Source organism: Crocodylus porosus, unplaced genomic scaffold, assembly GCF_001723895.1.
Source record: "Crocodylus porosus isolate Cpor-Errol unplaced genomic scaffold, CroPor_comp1, whole genome shotgun sequence".
In the NCBI taxonomy this organism is placed as follows: Eukaryota; Metazoa; Chordata; order Crocodylia; family Crocodylidae; genus Crocodylus; species Crocodylus porosus.
The window spans coordinates 12,456,642-12,478,604 of NW_017728913.1; the positions used below are offsets into that span (position 1 = coordinate 12,456,642).

At 39.6% G+C, this 21,963-nt stretch overlaps 1 protein-coding gene across 1 annotated transcript; it reads left to right on the plus strand.

Annotated features, from left to right (window-relative positions):
* The first annotated feature begins 5,481 nt into the window (after positions 1-5,481).
* FGB (fibrinogen beta chain) lies at positions 5,482-14,894 on the plus strand. The gene is made up of 9 exons (XM_019534502.1): positions 5,482-5,661; positions 5,915-5,932; positions 7,890-8,093; positions 8,962-9,145; positions 9,739-9,966; positions 10,874-10,987; positions 12,022-12,144; positions 12,339-12,624; positions 14,266-14,894. Exons 1-9 carry the CDS (start codon positions 5,497-5,499, stop codon positions 14,492-14,494), a joined length of 1,551 nt encoding a protein of 516 aa, XP_019390047.1. The 5' UTR covers positions 5,482-5,496; the 3' UTR covers positions 14,495-14,894.
* Positions 14,895-21,963: the final 7,069 nt, after the last annotated feature.

Below are 21,963 nucleotides of genomic sequence, written 5' to 3' on the forward strand. Positions count from 1 at the left end.
CTCATGAATCATTAAGTAGTATCTTGTTCTTAAGATATGTTGCTTAATTTGATTCTCATTTACAAGAAACTTTTGCAATACATATTCGTTACCAGTAAAACAGCAGCTGAGGGAATCAGAGATTAGTTTCTTCGCCTACACTATTGTTTTCAGAGTCAATATGACAACATTGCAACATTAGCTGTTTAAAAAAGACATTTCTAAATCCCTGACTAACAAATGGTAGTCTTCTTAAAATTAAATTCAGTAAACATTATAGCTTATCTGTGGCCCAAGAAAGTCCAGCTACCTCCCCCATTTAGACTGCTGCAAAGGACAGTATTTACCTTTGATCTGGGAGTCACTAAATCAGTGACCTTGACTTGTCTGACTCTGTGGGCTTGTTTAAAGAGCATTGCACCACTGATCAGAAAAACCAACAGAATGAGAACTGCATGGCCCAAATATTCAGTTTTTTTTTTTTTTAACCTCAGGTAGTGTATATTTTTGTACCAACTATCATACAGGTGAAGATGACAACTAGGGACACAACAGTAGATTGCCTTGTCATCACAATTACTGGTAATAAATCTGCAGCAACATCCAGGCAGCAGAGGTTCAGGAGAGATTTCTCCCCATCTGTAGATGTCAAGAAAAAATATTTGAGGAAAAATACATGAAAGGTGTTTACAAATGTTTTGCTTGTAACATAAATTTCCCCTGATACTCATTTCTGAGTGATTTTAAAAGATCTGCTTTCAGGTCTAATTTAGGCTTTGTCTACTCACAAGAGTGTTGCTAACATCTGTATGTTGTTTAAGAATGTGAAAAGCCATACCTCTAACCAACAATAGCTATATCAGCAAAAACCCCAGCGTTGATTCACATAACCAAAAAATTCCTGCTTGACAATGCAATTTATTCTGTTTTGGAAACTGGGTTACGGTATGAGTAAAAGAATGCTTTTGCCCGTCTGAGCTGTATCTCCACAAGGTGAGTGCTTGTTTGCTCATATAGCTCAGCTAGTTTGGCTGGTCAGCCCTGTAGTGTAAATGAGACTTCAGGTTAGAACATAAACTTTGCTGCACTGGAGTCTTCATTTGACTTCAGCATTTGCAAGATGAAACTACTAAGCATCTCCTGTACAACAATCACACTTTGTTGTGCTTCCAGGCTGTCCTCAGACAAGCATAACAAATACATAATGACATGCTGTATTTTGACATTCAAGGGGGAAGACCAGGCAAAGGTACTGGGTGGGACTGGTCTTCAAGCACGAAGAGCACTGAAAGCCACATCAGACACATGGGTCTGCACCTCTCACACCATCACTCCATTAGCTAGCAGGGTCTCAACCTTTTTAGAGTCAGTGCACTGCCTCCCCCCACAAATATTTTGAATTTGGTGGCTACCCCTGTTAAGAACCATGGCTGGTGCTGCCTCTGCTAACCTCAGTGGTTCTCAACCAGGTAAAACTGCCGTGTGCCCGATGCATAACCAAACTGAGGGCCTGGTTATATGTTCCACCATGAGCTGCACAAATGTTGATCAGCTTAGTGCTAGCTTGCAGTAACACCTTCAACCTAAGCAACACAGCTGCGGGGAGTAGCCACACTTTAATGGAACAGGAGGTGGGTTATGTGGATCAAGAAATAATCCTGCCCTGGTATAACCTTGAGCTGCATAATGAGTGCTTTAAGCCACTTAAAGGTGTTAACATGTGGACAATCCAGGGCCTAAGAGCTCCAGGAGCAGGAAGGAGAGCTGGGCCATGCTGCTACCCTTCCTAGTCCAACCCTTCATGACATCTCCCAGACAGAGACACACAGGGCAGGTGGAACTGTCTTGCCTACCTTTGTTTCTAGGAGAAGTGTGGTGGGAGTGGACTGGGAAGACCTGTGGCACAAGGAAGCTGTCCTGCCTGCTTTATGTTTATTGGAGACCCCTAATGAGGCAGAAGTGTGTGCATGCCACAGCCCTTTTCAATCTGGCTGTGCACCAGGTGTGTGGGGCACTCTTACCTGGTCACCCACCACCACAGCAATGGCAGTGGTGCCTGTGCCTTTGGGTGCCTGGTACTGCAGTTGAGAACCACTGACCAAGGGCCTGCACTCAGATGTGCACATTTCATGAGCCACAGGGCTGAAATGAGATTTTCTTAATGTTTGTAAAAATAATATTATAACTACCATTCAGTTTCAAGAGAACAGAGGTCAACTGAATGTTATTAATTCTGTGCGTTTTGCACCATGCCCTAATGGCCTAGTTGTAAACTCCTCTTCTGAGACTCATGAAACCTGGTTTTAATTCCCTGCTCCCCCACAAGCTTTCTGAATGACCTTTGGGCAAGTCACTATCCTTTCTGTATCTTCGGTTCCCAATGTATAAAATCAGGCTGTTAATACTTCCCTAACTCAGAGGAGTGTCATGGGAATAAGTGCATTAAAGATTGTGAGGTGCTCCAATATAGTGTCAATATGACTACTAAAGGTAGTCCTAGATAGTCCAAAGACACCTAAGGTAAGTCCTAAGTGATGTAATTTACTAGTTAACATAGAAAAATTAATACAATAGGATATTATGGTCATGTAGCCAGTTTGTGACTTCTTTTAGCAAATAAAAACAGGAAATGTTGCCAAAATGTTTGTGGGGTCAAGACACCAGGGGCCAAATTTCTTGGAGTAGCACTTGCTTAGGCCACCACTGATTTTGATCCAAGAAGCTTAATAATTAAGCTCATAGGTAGGTTAAGCAAATTTCAGGAATTTATGAGGTTTACAAGAATTTCAACAACTGCACAGGTATAGGAAAAAGGTCTAAAAACAAGCAATTTCTTATCTACCCATCTTTGTTTCTCATTAAATGGAAGGAGGTCTTTTAAGGGGACCCTGAAGAAAACTATCTTTAGTTGAATAAAAATATTGGTTCTTTTAGAAAGAAAAAATTGTCCTACCATGGTCTTTAGTTTTTGTTCTGTTTGAATGCATGAACATTTGCTTGATGGTTGCATTATTACTACAAGAAGATACACTGGATTTCTTTTGTAATCGAAAGTAAAATTATACAGAGAAATAACCAGTGACATGAAAACTCCCATGTTTGTAGATGAGATCACTGGATAACTGAAATGCCCTTGCAAATACCAATTGGACAAATATTGGACAGTATTGTAAGGACTTAATTCAATAACCTGCAAGCTTACAAATTGCATACATGCATCTTTTCAGGGGAAAAAGCAACTGAAAATGACTGGTAAATAAACAAAATAAAATAACAGCCTTGTGTCTGAATATATACAGAAATCAGGGTTGCTGGTTCAAGCACAAATATGTGGCAAAGGGCACAGAACTAGGTGCTTCTCCAAAGCAAAGGTCCATATTATTTGAGCATGATAACTAGCTGTAGTAATTAATATGCCTCAGTGTAGGGCAGCCACTAGAGGGTTACATAACTACTCATGAGAAGCACTGACATCTGGTCGGATAGGATATACTGCATCAGCTTGTATAATATACTACCTACATTAAGGGGAGACTTGTTTGCTTCAATATGAATGTGGCATGTCTACTAACCTTAGTGGAAATAAAACACAGGTATCTTGTGCAGGAAAAGAATACTCTTCCACTCCATTGTTTACACATGCGTATTTGGCCTGTAATAAATAAAGATCAAAAGCTGAAGGAACTTTTGAATACTAGTCTTTAGGCGAGGTTGTTGAAGGCACAGATGGCAATAAGTTATCTAATACCTTATGAGAGAAAATGCGAAGTAGGTACTCACCTGCCATTTGTGTCTTTAAATAGTTCACTCTCACAAAAATATCACAGAATTTATTCCCCAAAACAGGCATGTCCGTTGTTGCTTATCAAACTCCAGCATAAGGAGTCTCATACTATTTGCTAAAAATGTAAAGTGCATATTAAAATGTTGGCATCAAATAAACATAGAAAAAGTTAACAAATACTAATATACCAATGTTACTGTATGCCACTATTGAGTCTTTATTATTGTTGTAACCTAATTAGGCACATTAACTGCACAACACATTCTTTAAAAGGTCATTATGCACATATAACTTTTATTCATAGGCAACTATAACACATGATTATGCTCTGATATTTTCGTAAGATGAGACATTCTTGTGAATATTTCTGATAGTCAAATTATTTGCTATATTAGTCATCAACACAGAACAGAGAATATACAAGCGTAAGAGTTATACATCAAGGTTTTTAAATTAAAGTTGATATTTCAGAACATTTTTTGACATACAAACCATCTTGGGCAGGAGGGAATCTTCAGTGTATTTTTTTTTTACAGTAAGGCAAAAAAGCCCAAAATTTGTATATCCTGGGTGCATCTACACATCCATTAACGTACCATAGTTACTGTGCATTCATTTTAGTGCTTGGCTAACCAAGTACTAAATCAGTGCACAGTAACTCATGCTACAGCACAGTAGCACTGGCATATGGGTTTTTTGTGATGCATACTGTGCAGTAGCATATTAACATGGTTTTTGCCAGACACACTACTGTGCAGTGTTATTGGGCTACTGCACAGTTAACATCTCATGTAGACATACTCCTTGTGTACTAAATATCCATTGAGTAACTGTGACAGCTGGTACAGATGTTCAAATAATGTACAAACCATACCATAAAAGATATTTTTTCTTTGTAACACCAATATTAAAAAGTGTAGCTGTGGGTCTTCTGGCTCTATTTTGGCACCTCACTCTCCCTGTTTATGTCATGTTCCACATTCTGAGCTGGATTCTGACATTTATATATATATATGTATACTGAGCAAGTGTTGTCAAAATCAGGTTCCAGTTCCACAAAGCATGTCAATATTCCCATTAAAATAAATAGAACTAGTCATATGCTTCCTGTTAGGGAGGTGCAGAAGAATGCTTTGTTCAACAGGCACCATAATTTTAAATACCTTTAAAAGAATTCTCACACATTAGGCCTCTGCTTCCCAACCAAGACTTTTAAAGTGGTGCGTTAAAAATTATTATGTAGCCATTATTTACTTGCCATATACTGATACTCATAGAAATGTATATTTATTAAGTATGTCATCTTCAGATACCTCAGATCTGTACAGTATAATTTGGCGCTATGGATAATATTTTGATTAATATTAAATAAAATTCTTATTTAAAATTTAAGGTTGCAGAAAAGAAGAAACATACAAGGTTGTGACATTTGGTACATACGTCCCCCAGTTAATATAACTTTTATGGTGGTTTTCGGAAAAAACTAACTTCACGTAATCTGGTGATTTTAAGGCTGAATCTACAGATTATCTACAGATGATTTCTAAGGATGTATTTAAATTATGCTTTTAGAAAGGGAGGGTATATGTGACATTGAGATAAGGTTTGTCCTGAGATGTTGCTCAACTAGTGAATTTGTTCAGGGACAAAGTGAACAGAGATGTTAAATATTAACAGAGAGATGATGACTCTTAGTCATCTGACCTATCATAAACAAGACAGGAAAATTAAGAATGCCTCATCCATATATATATATATATGAACTCACAGTGCCATCAGAGCCTTCAGCAGAGGAAGCTGAGATGTTCAAGCAAGTCAGCATCATGAAGTTGTTGCTCTTGTTTCTGCTCTGTGTTTCCATAGTTAAAGCCCAGGGTCAAACTGACTACGATCCTGAGGTTGTAGTAGAGATAATACTTAATAACAATAGTAATGTTTAATTTTATTTGATGGCATGCATGACTTTGTAAGCTTTTGAATTCAATTAATCTACAGAAATGAAAAATGTTAAACTACATCGAGAATATATTCATGCTCCACTTAATGGAGCTCAGGTGCTTCTAATTATATTTTTTCTTTCATATTTAACAACAAAATAGTTTCATTTATATTTTCTGATATGTTTTCCTTTCTTTCCTTCTCTTGTTGTAGGATGTTGAAACCCCTACGGTAAGACTGGATTTTTTGCTATGCTCCACTAAATAGATTCAAGAATTTGCAGCAATGCTGATTTTTCATGAATAGCACAGGAAGCAAACTCTGCAGGTTGAAAAGAGTAGTAAAGTGTGTGATAAGTAAGGTGTTGAACTAAAGTTTATTGTTGTCAGTAGCAATCTTTCCATTGATTCATTGGACTTTGAATAAGACCTTAAATGAGCAACAAAAGCAATTGGCTGCCAGCTCATACAGCTCTGGATTATAAATCTATATGTGCACTGATGCACGGTTAAAAACTCTACAGCAAGATAGTACTTGTATTAACAAGTACTTTGTATTAACAAGTACTATCCTGCTGTGGAGTTAATTAATTTACTCCAGCCTAATAGGGGTGCACGTGTAGATGTGCAATGTTTACTGCAGAGCTACTTAGTCAACTGTGCAGTAAACATCCTGTATAGATGTGTCCGGAGAGTACCTTTTGGAACAAAATCAGAGGAAATTGCAAAACAATCAGGGACCATCTATTATTAGCTTATTCACATTTATACCTCTGATATATTTCATTTTACTGAAGGAAAGAATTTAAGATAAAATTATTATTTGATTTAGGGTCTGCCAATATTTGTTTTATATTTTACAAACCCCAAACAAATGAGGACCACCAGCTGGGGATGAACAAGACACTTTTTCTTAAATATTATTTTCTGGAAATATTATTCTACTAAATAGCTTCCCAGCAGGTTTCTAATGCATATATTGCTTGCTTTTTTGTTGTCTAATCCTGAAGTCCTTGTCTGTGAGATAAGTGTTACTAATTTCAGTGGAATAGCGTAGAAGTGTGGAAGGTTGGAGAAGCATTTGATTCAAAGTCTTGATCTTTTGGTCCAGACAAAATATTTATGTTCCTCACCCCTGTTTTTGTTATTCAGCACTTTGGAGTTTTTAGTGATCGTGTTTTAAAATAGATAAATACGGTTTTTTTAGAAAGTGTTTAATGCTTTCAACAGCTGAAAATGTAATGCACTACAGCAAATGAATAAATTACAATCTCAGTGCTGCCTACAAAAATTTGTGGACATGATTCAAATTCTTAAGTCATCCCCCTCCTCCCTACCTGACACCCACTATTTCCTGCTACAGAATTTAGGATCATGGCTGCTTTTAGTTATGTTTCTGTGCTTGTGGTAAGTAATATTGCCCAATCATGGTTTTAACGTGCTTCAAAAATTGACCTTACTCATTGACCAAGGAATTAGTTCAGGCCAGAGCTACAGCTGTACAAGTATCTTGTTTCTGACCATGTCCAGAAACATACATCACAGGAAGGTTCAAGAGACTCCCAATTGAGGGCAATTATAGAATAACTTGCCTTTCATTTTTTATGTTAATCGCCTGAGTACATACTATCTTCTTAGCTATATGAAAAAGTGGCTAATCCCCACTTTTTTTTAATTCCCTTTTAAAGCTCCATGGTATACAATGGTTATGTTGTATAAAATGTATTTCTTGTGATTCGTTCTAAATTTGTTAATTTTTTCTGGGGCTTTTCTCTTTTTTTGCTATTTTGAAGTGTACTGTTTAGCCTGGCAAGAAAAGGCATACCTATTACTAACATGTAGCATAATATTTCATTATTATTTCTATTTCACTTAGCTCTCCTAATATCTTTTTTCACTCTTTTGATTGTCAAAGCTTGTTGGGTAAATGCTTTTGTTTACCTGCCCATGATAATGCTTAGGTCTTTGACCAAAATATCTTTTCATTTTAGATAGAATTAGCATGCTTCTTTTGTTAAATTTAAAACTGATAAGATGGTGCAATGATAATTGAAATGTACAGATAAATACTTATTTTATTATTGCATGTTTACATATCCAACTTAAAAAAATGGGTATTATAATATTCTAACAATGAATATTATAATGCATGGTTATGAAGGGCCTTTCTCTTGCTTTTCTTTATGTAGGGTGGAGAAACGTTCGCGGATGCTCGAGGACACAGGCCACTGGATAAAAGACGGGAGCTAGGTCCAACCCTTAGACCAGCTCCTCCTCCCATTTCTGTAGGCGGATATCGTCCTCGTCCAACGAAACCACCCACCAGTGGCCAACATAAAAGGCCCATTGTTTATCCCGATGTTGGAGGCTGCAAGCATGCAGCAGATGAGCTAGTAGGTCTATTCATATTATAACTGTAGTGTAGACTGACGTCGTTAACAACAAGAGGTTTTTCCTTGATTTCAGAAATGTATCAAACCTCACAGCAGTGTGGACTTGTCTGAGTAAAAAAAGGTTTCCATTAGGTACCTGCCAATCCTTTCACTTCATTACTGTTGTCTTTTATCAATATTGCATGTGGAAAATGCAGGGTTAGAACTTGGGCTTGTTCAGCTGCTCAACAGGTCTATTCTTCCTGGAATATTCCTTAGGCAATTGAAGTGAATTCGATACACAGATTTTTCCAGTTGGATATTGATGCTTCTCCAGAAATAATATTTTTTTTCTAGAATTTATCTTTTAAAATTGTTGCTCAGTTCATTCTTTTATTCTTTCTGACTCATTCTATATTGCTGTTGATTTCATGGCATTATGCCTGGACTCAGATCTTATTTAAGCAACTAAAATAATTAACGCTTTGAACTTATAGAGAAAAAAATTATAGTGAGGCTAAGCATACCCACGTTTGAAAGTCTGGGCTCTAAGGGTACCTGTACACAGTCTGGGGGGCTGCTCCAATGCACTGGAATTACAACTAGTCAGAGCATGCTAATTAACATGCTCCAGCTTCCGTGTCTTATGTATTTGCATCCCCACACTTCAAAATGGCAGCAGGAGTGCTTTAAAGCTCATTCAATGAGCTTTAGACAAAGTGCCCTACTGCCATTTTGAAGCGTGGGATGCCGATACACAAGATTCTCCAGGAGCGTTAATTAGAGCAGTACACAGAGCCATTCTAATTAAAGTGCCCCCCTCCCCTCCAAAGCATGTGTAAAAATGCTCTAATTTACCACACTTGTAACTGATTCTTTTGTTTTTTAGGGCGTGTTGTGTCCAACTGGATGTGAGCTGCAAATGACATTGGTAAAGCAAGAGAAAAGTGTGAAATCAACTGTTCATGACCTAAATGATAAAGTACAGAAATTATCTGAAAACTCTGGAAATTTCCAAGTGTATGTGACTACAATAGAAGAGAATTTGGTAAAAAGAAAGAAACAAAGAACAGGTACATTATTCATATGTTTCAATGAATTAAATTGGGATTACAGACATTTATATTGCCACAGTTACTTATACATAACTTGAGACTTTTTTAAAGGGTTACAGATATTATAGAGCATTCATCTTGGGAGATACGATCTCACAAACTATAATCATAAATCTAATAATCCAACAGGAGGGCCATGAGCTTGGCTCTGCTTTTATCGAAGTCAGAGGTAAAGCGCTCACAGGGCACCCCAAAGTTATTCCAGCAGCCCCCTCTCTTCCCTCACTGCTTTCTGATGCCCATCACATTTTTGAGGTCCAGTTCTTGGGCAGCCATTGTGGCTTCTAGAAACATGTCTCTTACCGTTCCTTGGCAATAGGAACAATAACGAATCTACAAGTATACCCTCATTGCAGGGCTTAAAGAAAAGTGTTTGATGCAGTGGAATCAAGGTAGCTAGGAGAAAAGCAATAAAGCAATCTATCCATGGCTAAGGAAGAAGTGAAATCTTAAATACTGCTGACTGATCATATTTTAGAATGAAATTATCTTCAACTATTTGGCAAACAGGTTGCAAATCATGGTGACTTTTATACATTTTTGTTTTTCAGACAATCAGAATGTAGTTTCTGAGTATAGCACAGAAATAGAGCAGCAGTATCATTTCATTAAGGAGAATATGGACAACAACATTCCATCTGCCATCCGAGTTCTTCGTTCAATTGTGGACAATTTACACAAAAAGATACAAAAACTGGAAGCTGCCATATCATCCCAAATGGACAACTGCCGCTCCCCTTGCACTGTTTCTTGCAATATCCCAGTGGTTTCAGGCAAAGGTAATTCATGTAGATCTAAAGAAAATCTCCCATTTAAATCCTGGTACAATTAGACAGATGCATTATCCAATTCAGTTTCATCTTCTTGTTAAGTGTCTGATACTAGTAACCAATTAGGATACCAAGGCAGATAGACCAGCATCCTAAATGGATATGGAAAATCATGTGTGTTACCTGTTGTATATTTTAATTGGGCTTTGGATTTTTAAATGGCCTAATTGTTGTAGGAGCAGAAGTTTCACTGGCTTTCAAAATATTATAGAAAGCGAATAGGAATTTGTGCTCCTAAACCATTTAGGCAATTTTGAAAATCTCAGCCTATATGAGTGTCGGTTAGTGGTTCTTTCTTGATTCTTTTGAATGGCATCTCATTTATCCTTTGGATCAGAGATTCTTAACCAGGGTGCCAAGGCACCCTGGGGTTCCACAAGATCCTTTTAGTGCTGTCAAATGTGCAAACACCCACATGCAAAGCCAGAAATTTCAAACAGAAATCTGTTCTGTCAAAGCATTCCAACCTGTTGTGGTCTTTCTGAATTCTTTGCATCCTTGAAATAGACGAATTGCTTTATTATTTTTCCAGAGTCAAAAAGGTAAGAGCTGACATTTTCCAAGGGTTGTTTTGGGTCTAAAAAGGCTGAGGGAGTGATTTAAACCAAGGTGAACTCTAGCTTAAGTGGACTTAAGCTAGATTTTAAAAAATATTAGATTTTAGATTTTAAAAAATATTTTTAAAATATTTTTATTTTTAGATTTTAAAAAATATTATTAGATTTTAAAAAATATTATTATTGTGTAATCAGCGAAAAGAAGGCTATCCTTTTAATCATTTTCTCCATGCAGAGGATTGTTCTAGTAGAAGATCATAGCTCTCAAAATAAGATGCACTATTGGTTTATGTTTTCAGAATGTGAAGACATTTTCAGAAAAGGAGGTGAGACATCAGAAATGTACCTCATTCAGCCGGATACTTTCACCAAACCTTACAAAGTTTACTGTGATATGGCTACAGAGAAAGGAGGTCAGTGTGAGATAAGCTATGATGTTGTGAGAAGGAAAATATTGACAAAAAGAATTTGCACTCTTACTTCTTTGCATTTGTGCATGTTAGGATGGAATCACAATTTACTGAATTTATTATTAGTTAATTTAAAGCACTTGTTCTCCAGCTATGACTTGTATTTATATTTTATTACTATAGCATCTTCTTTGTAGGTTATGGTATTTTACTTCCTCACACAAGCTTTTTTTGTAATCTGCAGAATTCTTAAATGTTTTGAGAACCAAGTACTGGCAGACTGGGTTTTGAGACAGAAGGGGGCCCATAACAAGAGTTTCTGTAAAAAAGCTGTGAAAGAAATGGTTGAATAATCATGAAATGGACTTAGTATATAAAATGTTGATACATTGTAAAAGGACAGTGTAGCTGGGGTGGGGGGGGCTAGCTGGGGCTGCATACAGACATTTGGGGAGGTTAGGGGGAAGGAAGTTAGATTGAGTTAGAAATAGCCACCTGATCTAAGGCAAGTCAGGATGGGCTGGTTGTACGGTGGTAATTTATCTGCACTTGTTCAAGGACTGCATTGTATTATTTATTAATCCACAAAAAAGAAGGAAACATGGGAGGAAATGCAACCGAGGCTTCGTCTGCTTCCCAGAACTCCTCCTCCACATCATCACCTCCAACCTATGTCAAAATCTAGTGCAGCATGAAGTCTTCTAGTATTTCTTGCTTCTGACATGGAGCTAGATGCTCATGCCAACAGAACAATTTAACTTTTGAAAGATTATTTCAGGTAGTCATGCTCCAAAGAGAGAACTATTGCTTCTCTAATGTTGTCATTGCTTCTGTCTTAAGGGAACAAACAATTCCCTGAGACTCTGGGAATAAGGTACTGCTCAACATGAGTAAAGGTGGAAGTTTATAAACAGTAACATTTCAGTCCTGCACCAATTTGAAGTCAACTGCGAAGTTCCCTTGGACACAAATAGGATCAGGACTGTGCCCTAAAATTATTTTTCTAGTTTATAATTTATAAATTGTTGCTGTTACAGGATGGACTTTGATTCAGAACCGTCAAGATGGAAGTGTTGGCTTTGGGAGAACATGGGATTCATATAAGAAAGGATTTGGAAATGTTGCAAAGGGTAGAGAGAAAAAATACTGCAATTCCCCAGGTAAAATTCTGAACACAAAACATGAACTGGTTTTGTACTTACAACTATACTGTTATGTTTCTTATAGTTTCCCACAATCGATTAGAAAAAATTTCATGAACTAACCAACTGCAATAGATTTTGGGCAAGTAGTAAAGATGCATTAAAGTATATTCTGAATGTCATTTTCCAGAATTTGCTTTCATTGTTTTCAGGTGAATATTGGCTTGGAAATGATAAAATCAGCCAGCTCACCAAAATCGGACCTACTGAGGTTTTAATTGAAATGGAGGATTGGGATAATAATAAGGTTACAGCTCAATATGGAGGATTCACCATCCAGAATGAGGCACACAAGTATCAGCTCTCACTTACTAACTACAAAGGCACGGCTGGCAATGCCCTTATGGAAGGAGCTTCACAACTGCATGGCGAGAACAGAACAATGACAGTTCATAATGGCATGTACTTCAGCACTTTTGACAGAGACAATGATGGATGGTATGTTCAATATTTGCATTAGCGATTTCATTAGGTTGGGGTTTTTTTATATTGAGCTGCAGCTAACATATATAAGACCCTAGTGCTTAATGTGCAGCTAACTACATTGTTCCATAGTGTCTTCAAATATGCTCATTCAGCAAAGTTTCACAATCACACAAGGTATGTGATCTGCCAGTCATGAGCCAGGTACATGCAATGTTCCACTGACATATCCAACGGCAGAATTTTCCCCAGTGAAGCCATGGGTTGGATTTCAGCCATACCAGAATTAAATACTAAGAACCTTCAAACACAGCTGCACTGTTTCTGATAATCATATCAATGTCTACAAATTGGCATTTTTTCACACCATGCAATCCTTTTAGTAACTGAAGATGTTACTGATTAAATAGCACTCATGATGACACTGATTCAGTAAACAAGTGAATACTTAGTACTAGAAAGAATTTGGGCAAGGAGTACTAGTGGAAGGTAATATCTGTGCTGTTTAAGTCCTTGACTTCTTATAATCAGTTTTCCAACCTAGAGGTGACATCTCTGTGGTATGAACTATTGTCAAGTGCATTCTAGAATAAGAATAAGGTCATCAAGATTATTTTCAAATGCTACCAAACCTGCATTGAACCCAGATAACTAGAAATCAAAATAGAATACAGGGAGTGTGTTTACATGTGACATATACTGCAGAGCTGACTAATTAACTCCGCAGTAAAGCCTCAGCATCCACATGTACAACACTATTAGGCCACAGTAAACTAACATGCTCTGCCATAGGATAGTACTGCCCAACACAAGTAATATCCTAAGCAACATTATTTCATAGTTGGTAGGGTCGGAAGGGACCTGAGCAAATCATCAAGTCTGACCCCCTGCCCCCACAGGCAGGAAAGAATGCTAGGGTCAAACAATGCTGGCTAGGTGATTATTTAGCCTCCTTTTGAAGACCCCCAAGGTAGGAGCATTTATTTAGTGTGCTGCAGCACACACGTAGATGGGGATGGGGCTAGCTGGGGCATGAGGGTGCTTCAGTGCGGGGGCCTGCCAGCTCAATGTGCTGTGGTCATTGGCGCACATTGGCAATGTGTAGGGGGTGCACATGGGTGCATGTGCACCTCCTGAGATCGGCCAGGCACCCTCTGAAAGTGCCAGCCATGAAACTGGAAGTGCTGATGGAAGTGCACTTCTGGTTTTGCCGCTGGCTCTGAGATCTGCCCTGTAAGTTTTAACAAGGCACATAAGTAAGCCTGTTTTGTTACCAAGGGCTGACAAATATCAGCAAACTGAAGCAGACCCCTCCCCCCCCCCAAAAAAAAGATAGAGCAAGAATTGTGCTCAATAATTTGATGACAGAGGATCATCTTACTTAATAGCATTTGTAGATGATTCATTTTACATGGCAATTCCTTTTGTGAACTTTTCATTATAGATTGGCTACTAGCAAGCTTTTTTATCCAGTGAGGTGTATGGTGCACACTCTAGACAGTTAGTCTTTGGTGGAAAATTTAGGGACAACTTTTGATACATTTTTAGGATCAACAAAAATAGACGCACACACACACACACAAACAAAGTTATTCTGTTGTCTTGTCTATGTACAGTTCATTCATTATTATTAACTGTGTACACTTTTTCCTCTAGGATACATGCAGATCCAAGAAAACAGTGTTCTAAAGAAGATGGTGGTGGCTGGTGGTATAATCGCTGCCATGCAGCCAACCTCAATGGCAGATATTATTGGGGTGGGTTATACACCTGGGATATGGCAAAACATGGTACAGATGATGGTGTTGTATGGATGAATTGGAAAGGGTCATGGTATTCATTGAAGAAGGTGAGTATAAAGATTAGACCATTCTTTCCACATTAAATGAGCAATGTCAAATGTTTTCATGCTCATATCTTGGATACCTTCTTTGAGTGCATACCCACTGAATTTCATCTACATCAAAGAAATGCACCAAAGTTTATATTTGAATATATTGTGACCTAAACTGGAATGTATGCCTGGCCCATTAAAATAACTCACAAGAACTTTTGTACCATTTTTTATTTGATCCCACAATACACATATAACTAACAGCATTATTTATAGTCTTGAATCAGGTCCATTCTATTTGCTTATAAAGCCATTCAAAACCAGAGGGAAAGAATTCTTTAATTTTACTAGCTCCTTCATTTAAATTATACATATTTTTACATGTTTAACACAGAAACAAGTGTTTTCAGTGAGGTGGATTAATATTCATTAAACATTTTCTGCTACTGTAGAAGAACGTGTTCTTATTTTATATAAAGTAAGGTGCACTAACCTGACACACAATCCAATGAGAAGGAATAAAGAAAAAAATTGTAAAAAGTCACAAGCCACCAGTTGTTCTGTTCAGATCTTACCCCCTTAGTCAGTGGTTCTCAACCAAAGTGGTACAGCAAGCTGGGGTGCCATGAGATCTTTTAAAGGCTGTTGCATGATGCTTCTCAATATTAGCACTGTGATGCGTACAAAACCTACAAAAGTCACAAGATAAATCCAGAGTTTTCAAACAGGAATGTCAAATATATTCTGACCTGTTATGGTCTTTCTGAATTCTTTGCAAGAAATGAATTGTTCTGTTACTTTTCCATAGTCAAAAATGGGTGAAAGCTATGAGCTAGCATTTTCTGAGAGGTACCATAAGGCTGAGGAGGGGCCTCTTGAGTCAAAAAGATTGAGAACCATTGCTGTAGACCAGGGATGGACAAAATACATCCCACAGACCAGATCTGGACTACCAACTGACTGTATACAGCCCACAGCTGCCTCCATGCCCACCTGTTCCCACCTGGGGCAGCCTGCACTGTGCTCTCACCATACCTGCCCTATGCCTGCTGACTGTACTGTCCCAGCCCTGGCCCTGGCCCTGGTCCCAGCCAGCATACACAGCTTCCCAGTGGGCCTGCTCCCACTGCTGCTGCAGTCACCCAGGTACTGCTCAGCTCTCCTTGCCTTCCTCTTCCTCCTTGTCCTACTGTCCCTGATGCACCACCCCAGACAACAGGTAGCACGTGACGTAGTGGTAGAGTGGGGAAGTGTGCCTCTCCCTTCCCCTCCTCTTTTCCCCAGCCCCTAGCCAGCTCTGAGGACCTATTGAATGGCCAGCCCCCCACAAACACATACACACCCACCCCCCTCACATACACATCACACCCCTTCCACACACATGCTCCCACCCCACCACACACACAATATACCAGTGTAAGACTTTATTTTGACCTATATGGAATCACCTCTATATACACTATTCAAAAAACGTAAATCAGAGCAAAAAATATTTTTTGAAATAAAATTAAAATGTGTTATAGTAGATGATTGATCTTTAATATGATTTTTTTCAACTATAATTTGTTAAAATGATATCTCCTGAAATATTTTGTGTGTGGCTCTCAACAGGTCACCAAAACTTATTAAGTGGCTCTCCAGCTGAAATAATTGCCCTCCCCTGCCCTAGACTGAACTTGCTTTTCCCTGCTATGTAGTTCACATACCATATCTCAGATACTCCTCTTTCCCCACTTATTGCATATATCAGAGCTCTATAAGGACACTAAGGATACATACATATAGTTTCCACATTGTTGAAGTAGATTTATCTAGGCCTCTAACTTGACTATACATTTATCCAGGCCTTTAACTTGACTATAAATTTATCCAGGCCTCTAAGTTGGCTATAAAGTGAAGAAAAAAATGTTCTTGCTTAGTATTTTAAAAGGTTTTAAGATAAGGAAAAACTCTTCTGCTTATTACGACTCCATGCACAGTTCTTTAGGAACAAATGTTTCTCTCTTTCCTAAAAACAAAAAGGTGATAACAGTTCTCAAAAACAAAAACGTGTTGATGAGCAAGCAACTGTTATGATTTACCCCTGACTTGCTTTTCAAGGATGCTTTGTTTAAAAATTTTAGGTATAAAAAGGTATATTAACTTGTAGAGGTGGGGAATTCTGCTTAGATCTCCTCCCTACAATTGTATGGTATGAGCGCCAATAAACTAATGCTGGGTCTGTGAATTCTAATATGAAACACAACGCAAAGTTTAATTTCTTCCACAACATGTACCACATTGTACTACTGGAGCACCTAGAGATTGCAGTCAGATAAGGAACCAATGTGCTGGGCTCTTTATGAATGCATAGTGTAGCAGTTCCTGTCCTAAAGAGCTTGCATGGCAGAGGAGGAGCTACAGTAAAAGGACAGTGTCATTGGGTGGGCTAGCTGGGGCTGCATAAAGACATTTGGGGAGGTTAGAGGGAAGTTAGATTGAGTTAAAATAGCCACTTGATCTAAGGCAAGTCAGGATGGGGAGGTTAGCAGGGGATGTTGGGGGGATCAGGGAGACAAGCAGGCTCGGGGCGGGGGGTGTGTTGTCAGGAGTCCAGCAAGGAACAGGGAGGCAGGCAGGGTCCACAGAGAGATGGGGGGCAGGCAAGGTCTACGGAGGGGTCCTGGGACCCAGGCGGTTTTGGCAGGATCAGAGGGGCTTACGGCTCTGTGAGGGGTCTTGGGGGGGTTGGGGAACTCTCTCCGCCCCCTGGGACCAGAGACTAAGGGGTTGGGTGGCTATTTTTAGCCACCCAACCCCTTCAACTGGAGATGAACAACCTGCCCTATAACCCTATCACATCTGCCCTTCCCCATACCCTGTCTTACTTCCTCAGCTTCTGGCATTGGCAAAATCTGATAAAACTTGCACCAGGAGTGGCTTGTGGGATGGGGGATTTGGTGAACAAGGGCTGGCTGGTCCATGGGGGAGAGATGTCTGTCTCAGGGTGGGGCAAGAGGGCTGCTAAAAATAACCCAATGCCAGGTATGGGGTAGAAGAAGCACAGCCCCAGGGCTAGGGCCAGTGGCTGGGCTTTCCCAGACCTGGCGGTGTACTGGGAACTGTACAGAAGTTCAGTTAGATTAGTCTCAGTAAATGGGAGGTAAGTTAGACTACCTTGGAAGTACACTTAACTTGGATCAGGTCAGCCATTTTTAGAATAATCTAACTGTCCTGAACTTCGGTACGGTTCACACATAGATCCACCTAACTAGTGTAAAGTCCATACCTGGGCAATTTAAGTTAGATTGGGTGTCCATTTTTAACATGATCTAACCTCTCCCTAACCTCTGTAAGGCTAAGGACAGATAGTCAGAAAGCCCAAGGCTCAATTGATTCAACCTTCGCAGGTTAGGCTGAGCTGCATACATTGAACTGATAAGTAAGTGAACAGACATTCACTTTTGATTCCAGAAATGCAGCCACATGCCTGCAGTGGCGCAGGTGAGAAGCCAGGAGGCACTAAAGCACACCTCCCTGCTCAGCTGGAGCAGACAGTTTTAGCCAAACCTAGCCCACCTACCCTCTGAGGGAGGCTTGCAAGGGAGGTGAAAAGCATCCTGGGATGCTGGGGGACTGTGAGGACACAAATTCAATAAACTAATTTAACCTAAATCAGTTAAGTCTGATACTACATCCATCCAGGTGTCTCTTAAACCAGTTTTGGCCATTTTGACAGCAGTTTATATGCACTGGATTTCTGTTGTGTTACAGCTTTGAACCAGTTTCCAATCCAGGGATCCAGATTTTCTGTTTGCTGATGACAAATGCAGATTATTTCTTTTAAAGAAGAAAATCATGAATTTTCTACTTTGAAGGAGAAAAACCTGGGAAGCCACAGGTTTCCCCTTGTAAGCTGGCAGAGTTCCAGCTTGCAAGGGCTGATTGGGGCTGAGGGGAGTGGGATGTGGGGGAAGCCACATGTATGTGTCTGCATATACACATGCATTTGGCAGCCAGGCAGCTGTGGAGAGCATCTCCTGCAGATCCCTCCAGGTTAGTCTACTGGGAAAGCACAAGTGATTGATGGGGGGAGGGGGCATGTGATCTCCTAGAGTTCTGTGCCCACAACAAGGCACAGGGCTGTACCCAGGCTAGACCAGCACCAAGGTAAGGAAAGCCCTGGCTACCAGGCGGCAGTAGGGAGCACAACTCCACACTGCGGCTGCCCCTGTCACATTGGTGGAGGGACTGCCATGTTGGTGCAGTGGTCCCTTCAGTGCTGGGTCCCACCCACTCAGCTGTGAAGATGGCTCCTGCCCAGAGCTGGTTTGGCCTGGCTGCAACCCTGTGCCCCACTGTGGGTGCAGAAATCTGAGGAGGGGGGAACACATATTTCCCCACAAACATTACCTGTGCCCTCTCTGCTCCCCCATGTGTGGCCTGTGCTCCCCTACCACCAATGTGTTGCATGTGCCCACACCTCCCTCCCCCACACACCCACCCTTGTCCTCATACACTGGGGGACTGGGGCCAGAGAGCCAGGGGCAATGGGTTGGGAGTGAGGGGCACCAGCAGGGGTGTGGGGGGGCTGTGGATCAGGAGTGAGGGGTACTGGCAGGGCTGCAGGGGCTGTGGCTTGGGAGTGAGGGGAAGTAGCATGGGCAGGGGCACCAGCACATCAGGGCTGCTCAGTTCCACAAAGGGGAGGGACACCCACATCTGGATTTGTATCCTGGTGAGCAAAGGGGGCAGGAGGAGCTCTGATTTTTCCTGATAAAAATAATCAAATGTCAAAATATATTAGTATTTAGAATTTTTTATTATAATAATTGAGGTACTTGCAGGCTTCCAAATTGCTTTAAAATTGTAAATATATCAATAAAACATTGTGTTCAACTGATACCTATATATATATAGTGGTTATATATATATATGGTTATATACATATAGTGGTTTCATTTTAATTGCAGAAAAACACAGATTTGAAGAGGCATTTGCTATTTTTAATCAGACAATTTGCAATTTCTAAACAGAGAAAACCAGGATCCTTGAATCACTTATATTGGTTTATGTGTAACTTCTGTGCCTGTCACAGATTTCACTCTGTTCTTTTTGTAGCATCAAATTGGCCTGGATCTAGAGAATCTCCAAGTTGTCTGTTCTGGTATCTGACCTCCCCCAGGTCATTTGACTCCTTTAGGTGTGCTTCCAGAGGCTCAATCTGCTAGGCTTGTTAAGAGAACCTTGTCACTGGTGTCTCAAAGCATAGAAGCATCAGTTCAAATTAACAGAGCCTGGACACTAATTAACCAGCACTACTTCAGTGTGTGGTTACTTGGAGTTATGGAAAAAGCTCCAGGGGAATTCAGGATCCTCTGCCACAGCCCCTCACTACAAGGCTGGAAACATGAAGATGATCCACAAGCAGGCTTCCACAGAGTGTGGCAATTAGGAAACAATCCAGAAAGCAGAAGCTCCTTTTCTATGTGCTCAGGCTCTTAGTCTCGCACTGGTCACTACAGGAACCACAGTCCTTCAACAAAACCTGCACCCAAATTAAGCAGTGAAGCCTAATCTGATTAGAACTGAAAAGGTGGATGAACAATTATTCCTTTATCAGAACTTGAAGATGTCATTAAGAGCTATGGCAATGCTAGGATACATGGGCGATTGGTGCAGCTTTAGTCTGGGGGGGGCACATACCCCTGCTGCGACAAGTCCCGCCGACTGGGGCAGGGCAGGATACCCCGTGGGCAAGCCCATGATGGCTGATTGCTGCAGCCGATCGCTACGATTGCTGCCGCCACTTCCAGAAGTGGCCACAGCCACTTCTGGAAGTGGTGGCAGCGATTGCAGCAGTCAGCCAGTGCTTGCAGTGAGGGGCACTGGCACTTCCACTTGCCTTGCCTAAGTGGCGAGTGTGGCCAGCCAGGAGGTGCATGTGCACCCCCGTGTACCCCCTACACGTTGCCACTGCTAGGATAACTGCTTTTTTCGCATGAAGGAGAATCATGTTTCATTATCAACAGCTAGACAAAAACTTACAGGCACTATAATTATTTGTAGTTTAGTTTTTAAACAGTAAGGGACAAATGTGAGATAAAAACAAATACATTCCCGTTCCTCAAAGGGAGCAACTGTTCTTCCATAGAAATTAGCTTTGGTAAAAAAAAAAATCTGATAATAGTAGGTTATATTAGAAAAGGACATCTTTAATGAACCCCTGCTGCACATACCCAGAAAGAAACACATTGAGGAAAATATATAAAGATATAATTAAAAATATATAATAAAATGTTATTATTGTTAACGTTCATATATGTGCGTATGTGTGCATTCATGTGAAGATAAAATTAATAGATTTATATATAAATATATCCTATCATGAATATGATTACATTCTGGTACATTGATGCATTTTAATTTGGTGGGGGTTTGAAGCAGGCAGGAAAATGTATTATATGATTAAAGGATGTGAAGACACTGTAAAGAGAAGAGAGAGTAGATTTCTCATTGCAATGACCTAACGTTAGTCTTTTTTTTTTTAAAGAATGTCATTACAAAACACAAACTTTGTATTGCAAGTGATTTATTTTATAATTTTGCATGGATGCCCACTCATTTTTAGTATATTATTTGAGAAGGGTTCCACTTACTAAATGTCATTTTTACTGAATATTTGACAACATTGTGAGGGTATATGTGCCCTTTAAAATGTTTCTGGTAAATTGAAGAAAATTATTAAGTTTGGTAAATTATATTTTTAAAAGGAATGTGGGATGTAAATGAACTATGTTAAGTACCTATAAATACCTATCATAAGTACATAAGATGACCTGTTGCAAAGGTGTATTAAAATTCTATTACTTGATATTTTAATATTATTATGTTTTCCAGTAGATTGAATGTATTCATTGATTTTAATTGACTGCCAACCAGGAAAGTGATTGTGTCTCAAAAGCCCCCTCAAAAACATCAGCAAACTGACATCAAACCATGTTACAACATAATTCTTGCATAGGGTGTTACTTTCCAAAAATTAAATTCCATTAATATATTTAGTGCAATTATTAAAGGACATGATAGTGACAAGCATTATCGGATCATAGGAAAGTAGGGCTGGAAGGAATCTCACAGGGTCATTTAATCCAGCCCTGTGTTCAAGGTTTCTTCCTTAAACTAAAAAACTCTAGTTCTTTCAGCTTCTCCTCATAAGTCTTGCCTCCCTGCTTCCTCCCACCCCTATTTATATTTGTTGCTCTGTGCTGGGCTCCTCCAAAACTGTCTATATCCTACTTGAAGCGCACAGTCCAGAACTGGACACATTACTCCAGGTAAGGTCTCACCAGTGCTCAACAGAGCAAAAGAATCACTTCCCTTGGTTTCCAAATAACACTCCTGTTAATAGAAGCCAGTATTCTGTTTTTGTTTTTTTGTTTTTTGGGGGGTTTGGGGGGTTTTTTTTGCAAAAAGAGCACACTGTTAGCTCCTATTCATTTATTCATTTATGGTCTACTGCAATCCCCAGGTCCTTCTTT